The sequence below is a fragment of the Gymnoscopelus braueri genome (genome assembly GCF_963280865.1).
Source record: "Gymnoscopelus braueri genome assembly, chromosome: 13".
NCBI classification, from domain to species: domain Eukaryota; kingdom Metazoa; phylum Chordata; class Actinopteri; order Myctophiformes; family Myctophidae; genus Gymnoscopelus; species Gymnoscopelus braueri.
The window spans coordinates 20,140,600-20,150,475 of record NC_137615.1 but is presented as its reverse complement, the minus strand read 5'-3'; the positions used below and the strand labels follow the sequence as shown (position 1 = coordinate 20,150,475).

The window sequence follows — 9,876 nt, the reverse complement described above, 5'->3', positions numbered from 1 at the left end:
CCGCCCCCTCCATTCATGAAAATAGCTTTCTGCTGACGTGAATCGGAGAGGGGGGCTTTGTTGGGAGTGCCATAAATAGAAGATAGATACAGCTGGTGAATGTTTTTGCTTAGTTTACGAAACGTATCTCTCTACACATATACAGTTCATAATGTCTTAAGCTTGGCAAGACTTACTAAGAAGAACAACATTGGAAGAGCTAGATTGAGTTTCAAAATTTCAATTTTTATGCCTACCTTTTTGCATTGTGTTGAAGTCTAGACAAGTAAAGTTTATTGAATAAAATAAACTGTGGCAACCCCCCTCCCCCTCTCTCATAATCTTATGTTAAGGTCTCTCTCTCTAATGTTAAGGTCAGACTTGAGAACAGAACAGCAGTAGCATTCCATTCCGAAGGAAAGTATGTGCCATAGTAGACTAGGAGTCACAGGATTTCTGTTATTCTAGGTGCGCTGTTGCCTGCAATGTCAAGCTATTCTTGGGAAATTGACCAGTAAGAGAAAATTATCTATTAAGTCAGCAGCATGTAAGGATAGCATCAAGCATCCCCCCAAATAGTTTCGCTTAATCCCCCCCCCCCACCCCCACCAACCCACACACACACACACACACACACACACACACACACACACACACACACACACACACACACACACACACACTTGGACTGTGCCCCCTTCCCCCAACACACAGACTGTGATCATAATACCCCCTCCCACCCACACACTACACTGTCACATGGACTATGCATGCAACCACCCACACACACACACAGTGACTGTGATCATAGGATGTGTACAGATGTTATTTCATGTCAGATGTTCTTTTCTGTTGTTGACGCTTGTTGGAGCATGTGACGCAAGATCAAATTTCATGTAAATGGACAAAAAAGTTTGATCTTATCTTACTGGTCCGTCTGTACATTGTGAGAAATTGACTTGGGATATTTATTGTTGCTTTGTCCTAATTGCTGAACTAGCAGTAGCTTGAGGCAGAACAGGGCTTTTGAAACTGAAAATGTTCACTGGAACTGCATACTTTGTTGTTACATCACAGGAGGTTTACATGTCTAAAGTGGGTGGGTGAAATCCTTTTTTGTGCAAGCTCCCAATCATTTGCATTTTTTAGGAAAGGGAAAAGTATACGGAGAGAAAGTAATATATAAAGAGAGAGAGAGAGAGAGAGAGAGAGAGAGAGAGAGAGAGAGAGAGAGAGGTGTATATATATGACTCATCAGGGATGGCAATATTGTTTCTGCCAATCCAGTCCAATGATGCTATTCAGATGTTTTCACATTTGCTATCATTTGTCCAATGTCTTCAGGCTAATTGGAGTAAAGTCATAAAGTGATGTAATTAAAGAACAACATCACCCGTGATCAACCTTATTAACATTATAAGATGTTACCAGGCACTTCTGTCTACTCACTGTGTCTCAGAGGAGGGCTGTGGACAGTTCAGAAACCTGCCTACCAGTGACATCAAACAAGGTAGGTTTCAAACCAGATTTCAAACTTTTATTTCCATTTTTTGTATTAATGCAAGAACAGTGGCTTTCCATAAAGAGAAAGGCTGTAGTTTCTATTAGCTTGGGATTCCTATTGATGATGTCATTGGTATGCAAGTTTCTGAACTGTCCATAGCCCACCAATGAGATGCAGAGTGAGTAGACTGAAAATTATTATATATGAAGATAATTGGTTGAAAATGGGTGAAGTGCTCATTTAAGGTACCCCAAATGAAATGTTCATCACTTTTGTAAACTATAGACCAATTGTGTTCTTTATACATTTTTAGTTCAGCTACAATTGGAAAAATATGTGACTTTGAAAAATACTGTAAATTGGGAATCTGAAAGAGGGTGAGTAATACTGAGTAGTATTTGAGTCCAGTCTCTTGCACAATGTAGAAGGATTTCCTCAAAATGGAGATGACTAAGTCCTGGGAATTCGTTCCGTTTACAGGGACTTTTTGCCTGTTGGCGTCCTGGATGGTACAGTGTTTTTACATTTTGACGCTGTCGGATGGAAACCTTGTATGTCCAAATCCGTTACTTTTCAGGAAATGGGGGAAACACTTTGTATGCAGTAAAGCTCTTGTCAGTAACTTTTCATTGATTAAATATTTATATATACTTTTCAAAAAGATCTTTTGTAAATTTCTCAAAAATAGCAGATCTAGAAGGTCACAACGTGTCCCATCTCAATCCGTTGTGAGCTTGTAGATCAGCTATTTTCACTTTTGTGCGACAAGTCTTACGATAAAGTGTAAAATAAGGCATTCATGTATGGAAAAACCCTAAGATGATGAAATATGGACATACAAGGTTTCTGTCCGACAGTGACCATTTATGAATGTGGATTACCACTAGTGACTCACCAGATGAATCTTCCTCTGAGGGAGACATATGGAATTAATTATAGACCCGTGATGGCGTGCTGAATTCTTTCATGTGCATTTGAGTATGTTTTGAGTAGGAGGCAAATAAACTTTATCAGATGAGTAATCACTTCACTCTGTGTTCAGGGTGACTTGACAGTTTACTTCTTGCACTTTTTAGCCCCGTTAGTGGTGGCAACATAAGGGTGACGGTGTTGTTAGTCCGTCCATCCATCCACCCACCACTTTGGTCCCAAACAGCATATCTGGAAAACTACTAGCTTGATCGCCATGTCATTTGCTATGCAGCTTCCTGATCCCCAAATGAACCCTACTGATTTTGGTGACCTAATGGCCTTTCCTTTAGTGCCACCTTTATGACAAAATGTCTACTTGCACACAAGCTATCTCAAAATCTAATGGGTGAATTGTCACGAATCCTGCTCCCTAAAGGAGGGCTTTACTGATTTTGGTGATCCTATGGCCATTCTAGGGTCACTTAGGCAACATTTCCCAAATGTAAAATCTAGGGGGCAGCTTTACCTAGGGGCCTTTACTCTAGCGCCACCCTTAGGCCAAACTTTACTCTTGCACACAAGTTATCTCAAAATCTAAACTGTTTGCCATTAAACTTGCTGAATGCATTCTTGTACCTGAGAGGAAGAACCCAAACTATTTGAGTGGTCGCATTACTGTTTCTCTAGCCGCTAGAGGAACAGCTAGAGTCTAGCGCCATCCTCAGCCCCAAATGTCACCTTTGCGCAAGTTATAATCTAATAGGCAGATTGCAAGGATGAACCCTACTGATTTTGGTACTTTCCTCCTTACTTAAATGGATATTGTTTTGTTAATACCATTGGTTTGTTCTGTATGGTACTGTCTTACATACAGTATGAGAGTCAAAGTTTAGGGTGAATGTTTGAATGCTGTAATTTCATTCACCCACAGCATACATTCTTATCAGACATTTCAGCTGATAAGAATCACCCTTTCGATCCCATAGGCTACTCAGTAAAATCCTGATAGGTCATTTATTATTGATTGATTGATTGATTCATTCATTTTTTCACACTTTCAGAGTAAAGTAACATTTCACAGTGTAGTAGCACCCATGGGTGATGAACAGCTGGCAGTAAATCTTCATCGTTGCTGGTGTGAAGAGCTGCATCTGCTGCTACCATCTTTCTTGGTAATTACGTGTTGACTGGGCTGAACATGCTGGCAGCAATAAGAGCTTGCTCACTATTTTCTTTTCAAAGGAAACACATTTTTTTCATTGGCAGTATTTGGAGGGGGCATAGGGAAATGTATTGGAGTAAAAAGTATATTATTTGATATTGTAGTGGAATATATGCTAAATAAAATACTCTACAGATACTCAAGAGAAAACAGTAAAGGAACAAATAGTTTTATTTAAGTATTACGACTTCTAATTGTTTTCGCAGATTTGTGGACTTGCCGCGTATGACACAGGATTTAAAAGTAGAACACTGACTAAACATTCCACTGACTTCACTGAAATGCTTTTAATTTGAAAACACTTTACGTAATAAGTTGGCACGTCAAAGTTGCATGAACACATGGTGAAGTTACTCTAGTAGAGTTGTAGCAATACCAGCTGTAGCTATAGCAGACTACAGTATAGTTCTTTAAAGCCAATAACACAGCTCTTAAACCACATGAACGGTAGCATCCCTATTCTGGGGGCGAACGTTTGGCAAAGGTATTCGATGTACAAACATACGTTGCAATGCTTTGTGAGCTTGTAAATTGGCTATTTTTGGTGAAGAGATTTGGTGAAGAGGGCAAAAAGTATGGGGTCTTCTACAGGTGCAGACCCCATGTGGGACTCCTGTCAACTAAGTATATAGGGTTCTAGTCGTTAAGTAATTTGCTTCACATTAAAAATTATTCCAACCTTGATTCCAATTTATTTATTCTTCATGCTGTTTTAATGGCCACAAACAGAGTGTGTGTGTGTGTGTGTGTGTGTGTGTGTGTGTGTGTGTGTGTGTGTGTGTGTGTGTGTGTGTGTGTGTGTGTGTGTGTGTGTGTGTGTGTGTGTGTGTGTGTACACGTGCGCGCGAGAGAGAGATATAGATTGAGAGATCTGAGGTCATCTGAGCATTATGCATGAGTGTGTGATTTGAAGCTTCATAAGGAAAATCTACTGCATAGTGCAATTAATACTTTTTTTTACCTGTCAAAGTCAACCACATAATTGAAACACTGATAAACAAAGTATTTATTTATATAATTGCACTGTGAATGTTGAAGCCCTCTGAAGACAACTGGGGCCAATGTGGTTTTAAGTATAGGTAGAGACAGGGAGCTTCACTCCCTGTCTCTACCACGGGAACAGCAGTATTGTTCGGTATACAGCCATCATCTCTCTGAATAAGTCAAGTTCATTTTATTTGTATTGCACATTTCATACAATGTAATCTCATATGTTTAATATTAAAAGGAAAAAAACTACGAAACTCTTCCCCAAACCCCCTAGAGCATAGCATGACGCACACACTGCAGCACGCACGCACGCACGCACGCACGCACGCGTGCGCGCGCACACACACACACACACACACACACACACACACACACACACACACACACACACACACACACACACACACACACACACACACACACACACACACACACACACACACACACACACACACACACACACACACACACACACACACACACACACACACACACACACACACACCCTCTAACCAAAGCTTGGGAATATAAGAAGACCTCAAGAGGACACAGTTGTGGCAGATCTCAGGTCATCAGGTACTTTGTTTCAGAGGGTAGGTCCCTAATGACTAAATGCACCATTGCCAGATTTACATTTTGTTAAGTACAGCTAGCAAACGTGAGGATCTGAGAAGTCTTTTTGGTTTATTGGTAGTGAGCAGGTCAAATATGTCTTCAGGTCAGACATGTATTCAGGAGCAAAACCTTGTATCCTTATAAACAATTATAAGTACTTTAGACATCATTTCTATATTTATCGAGAGCCAACAAAGTGATCTGAAGAGTAATGGGATATGGGTCCGTTTCTTCACAGATATGACCTTTGGGAAATGGAGTAAGGTTAGCATTACACTCTCCCACAATTCTAGGAAGAACGGTAATATGATACAATTACAATACATTTATAATTATAAAGTACTCTACAAGGTTAGAGTAAAAAGGAGATGCTAGTCTTAGTGGTTAATGGTGATCCATGGGAAATAGAAAGAAGAAAAAGAAAAAAGAAAGAATTAGAGGAATCCCTTGAGGTGTAGTCCTCCTGCTTCAAACATTGAAAAGCTGTCTGGAGGGAGTTTAGACAATAGTATGTGTTCTACTGCCATCCAGTGTTCATACAGAGGAACATGAGGAACTGATGAGAGTGAAACAGAGCCTGGCTCAAGTTCAACTGTGTTGCCACTGTTTCTCTGGCTGCAACTCATAATGTTTCTAGTATATCCTTGTTTTCCTTTGACTGTAAGAGAGGAAACGATTCTTGCAGATTGCATGCAATGCCTGAATGTAGTTCTGTCAGGGTGGTTTCTAAAACTGTTGTTCACGGCAAGAAAGTGAATACAATCTACAAATATAATTGAGCTGAGAGGCATGTTTCATGTTATCTCGTTTGTTATCTCTTTTCCTTACTCATCTCCTCTTAGCCCTTGAGTGAATTTTATTAGAATATTATTTTGGCATTACCGCTAAATTGTCCATTATTATGTTTATTAATTGGGTTAAAGTATGTCTTTTCATTGAGGTGGGCACATACAGTGGCTCAAAATACACAAACTTGCAGCAATGCTAGTTAGAAAGCAATATTAAAGGTAGAGTTAAAGGGATAGTTCACCCCCAAAATTACTTCTTCTTTTCTCTATCGATTACTCACCTCTTGGAGCCTTGATGGAGATTTTCGAGTTTTTGTCGCATTCCTAAGCCAATAATTTGATGATCTCCGGTAGAAGACTCAAAGAGTCTCCATCGAGTCTCCCGCCGGTCATCATTATTGGTTTAGGAATTAACTATCCCTTTAAAAAGTTAAAGCTCTATATTCTGATAGCAATCATTGCTATAGAGTGTTTGTTCAGTCACAGGGGTCTCCCCATCTCTCCAGCTCTTTAATGAACAGAAAATACATGTTCAGATGAGTTGCCAATTTCAGCTAACCAGAGAGTATATTATCTCAGAATGCATTTTCTGTTTACTGTTTTTGAGCTGGAGAGACAGGGAGGCCCCTGTTACTGAACAAACACCTGTATAGTAATGATTACTATCAGAATGTAGAGCTATTTAACACTTATTTTAACAAAACAATATAACTTAAATATTGCACAGAATGAGCGTTGTATGACATACATCCTCCTTTACGGTAGATGGCAGTAAGCGAGCGCTTTTATGTTGGTGTGTGTGACCAATTACTTTCAGAAGAAGAGGGGTCATGGACAGTGTTGCCATGTCCGCTATTATAAGCGACTTTGGGCTTGTTTTTCCTGTAAAGTTGATTGTAAATATAAAATATCGGTGGTGGTTGCGGTTTTATTTGGGCTTGTTTCTTAAGTGTAGTTGTTTATTTGGGCTGGCTTCCTAATATTGTTTAAACCAGTGGTTCTCAAACAATTTAATGTCAAGGACTCCCAAATTACTGTGTATGTGTCGGTGGACAGCCCCCCTCCCCCATCTGAAAATATCATAGCCGTGGGTCTGGAAAATATGTTGTGCCAGGGACCCCAGTAACAGTTGTTATTTTTTTTTATTATTTTATTTTTATTTTTAAATAGCAGATCTACAAGCTCACACCCGTCGCATCACGACGCGTTGTGGTCTTATAGATGGGTTTGTAGATAGGTTTAAAGTGGTTCTTTTGGGCTCGTTTTCCTAGACCTTGTTGCTTATTTCTCTCGCAAAGCCTGGCAACAGTGGTCATGGAGCGTTGTGTTCAGTTCATAGTTGATTTTCAGAGTTAACTTACAAAGGTAAACAAACACGACACACATTGAATGAACCTGAAAGAAAGAAAAACACGTGAAGTTCAGTGTTTCTTCTCTTTTATGCTGTTAGGCTTACTATTTTGACTCATGTAATGTAATGCTAGCTAAAGTTTCCATCACTGCTAAGTTGCTAATATATCACCGACTCGTTTAAAGCTAGCATGTTAGCATCATTCATGGCATTGTTTCATGTAAATATGAAGTCATTGTTTATGATATGATTTCTGGCATAAACATTATAGCTACCAGACTGCTTGGTTCATGTATTGACATTTGTTATTGTATGTATGTATTTGTATGTATGTATGTATTGTATTGTATGTGTTGTTGTATGTTATTGTATGTATCGACATTTGTTATTTAAACATTATAGCTATTGATTGATTGATGTACTTTTATTTAGTAAGACATGAGAATCACAGTACATGGAAGTACAAAATTCACAATACAAGGTCTACTAAACTGTAAGACTCAGTTAAGCACGCAGCTTGTTTAAGATGAGAACCCCATGCACACAAATCATGATGACATATAAGAAACAGACAGATACTGATGACATATAAGAAACAGACAGATACTGATGACATATAAGAAACAGACAGATACTGCTAGGGTTGAACAGTCATGTATCGTCATAACGTTGCTACGAATGACATTTGAGTGTCTTAATATATACTAGAATTAGCATGCTCTAAATGTGTGTATGGGTTCAGCCAGTGGTGGAAAGTAACTAAGTTCAAGTACTGTACTTAAGTACAATTTTGAAGTATTTGTACTTTACTGGAGTATTTCCAATGTCCAATACTTTTACTTCTACTATACATTTCAGATCCAAATATTGTACTTTTACTCCACTACATTTATTTGAAAACTTTAGTTACTGGTTACTTTGTAGATTTTGATTATTATTACAAAACATACATTAACCACTTCAACCATGCATTTCGGCCATATCGCATTGTGAGCTTGTAGATCTGCTATTTTCCAAATATTTTTGTTCAACTTGAAATGGGACATTCTGCATAATGAGTACTTTTACTTTTGTACATTAAAGTACATTTTGATGCCAATACTTTTACTTAAAATGTTATTAAAATGTTTACTTGTAACAGAGTATTTATATATTGCAGTATTGATACTTTTACTCAAGTAAAAAATGTGAGTACCTTTTCCACCATTGGGTTCAGCTAACATTAAATCATGTTTCTTGTCACAGAGCTGGCTGGCTAATGTTGATGGACCCTTAACTTGCTCGGAGCCACACAGACAGCAGCACACTGTGACTGATTCATTATGAATCGACCAAAGCCCACAACACTCAGACGCCCCAGCGCTGCAAAACCATCAGGTATGTAATACACATGGTACAAAATGGTGCAAATGTAACATGGGATCTCAGCATGTATTAAAGTACATATTACCTTGGAGGTATTCTATTCCTGCAACGCGATGTTCTGCTTCTAATATGACTAAATGCCCGCCTGATGGGAGGTGATGGAACAATTAATCTACGGTGATATTTCTGGCATTCCTGATGATCCTACGCCTCTATAGTCTAGTGGTCCAAACTTTGGCATGTCAAGGACCCCCACATTGATATAAATTTGGCTGCCAACCCCCCATCTGAAAATGTTTTGTGCCAGGGACCGATTTTTCAAATATCTTCAAAAAATCACACCCAGTGTGAAGTGAGCGGTGGTATTTATGAATTATTAATTTCATCATGCATCTCGGTAGCCAGTCACAGCACGTCCTGCGAAGTGACGTGCTTACATTTTTTACATTATTATTAATTTCATCATGCGTCTCGCTAGCCAATCACAGCGCGTCTGCGAAGTTTGAAGTTAATTTAATCATGTGTCTCGCTAGCCAATCACAGCACGTCCTGCAAAGCTTAGCCTATGGGTGTATTTTCCACAGCATGGCGTCACAGCGAAAGACACATTTTCACGACGGAAAGAAAAACTTTCACCACGGATGGGTCCTAAACCCTCTTATAGGAGCGGTTGCACCGCTCAAAAATAGCAGATATACAACCTCGCAGCACGGCGCGAAGTGACACGCTGTGAGCTTGTAGATCTGCTATTTTTGAATAGCCATCATATAAATGAATAAAGTGTGATTGTTGATTGTTATGGACATTAACTACTTTTACCCCCTGAAAACCCCCCCAAGGACCCCACTTTGAGAACCAATGCTCTCATCTATGCTCCACCTTTTCAAGTTGATTCCTGGTGATTGATTGTGTTACTGTACCTCCACCTACCAGATAAGAATGGAAGAAGTGAGCACTCAATAACAGATCTATAAAAATGAATCATAGCGTTCTGGTTGACCACAACATTTTTCAGCTGCTGAAGGAAGTAGAGAGCTGGTAAGCTTTACTGACTATGAGGCAAGTGTTAAGGTCCCATCATAAAAGTTTGTGGATAGTTTTACCAAAGAACTGTTCAAATGTAACTTTATGTTGATTTATTACCTCCCCT

The 9,876-nt window shown here is 39.1% G+C and overlaps 1 protein-coding gene across 5 annotated transcripts in view; it reads left to right on the top strand.

Moving 5' to 3' along the window:
- Window positions 1-7,226: 7,226 nt before the first annotated feature.
- The window catches only part of ints1 (integrator complex subunit 1), a 34,240-nt gene continuing 31,590 nt past the window's right edge, over window positions 7,227-9,876 (top strand). For 4 of the 5 annotated variants that reach the window (XM_080447583.1, XM_080447581.1, XM_080447582.1 and 1 more), the window contains exons 1-2: window positions 7,303-7,375; window positions 8,607-8,738. In XM_080447583.1, coding sequence (XP_080303709.1) covers window positions 8,684-8,738 — 55 coding nt within the window. In that variant the 5' untranslated portion in view covers window positions 7,303-7,375; window positions 8,607-8,683. Of the gene's footprint in view, window positions 7,248-7,302; window positions 7,376-8,606; window positions 8,739-9,876 lie in introns of those variants that run through there. The other variant, XM_080447580.1, reaches the window with a different exon arrangement.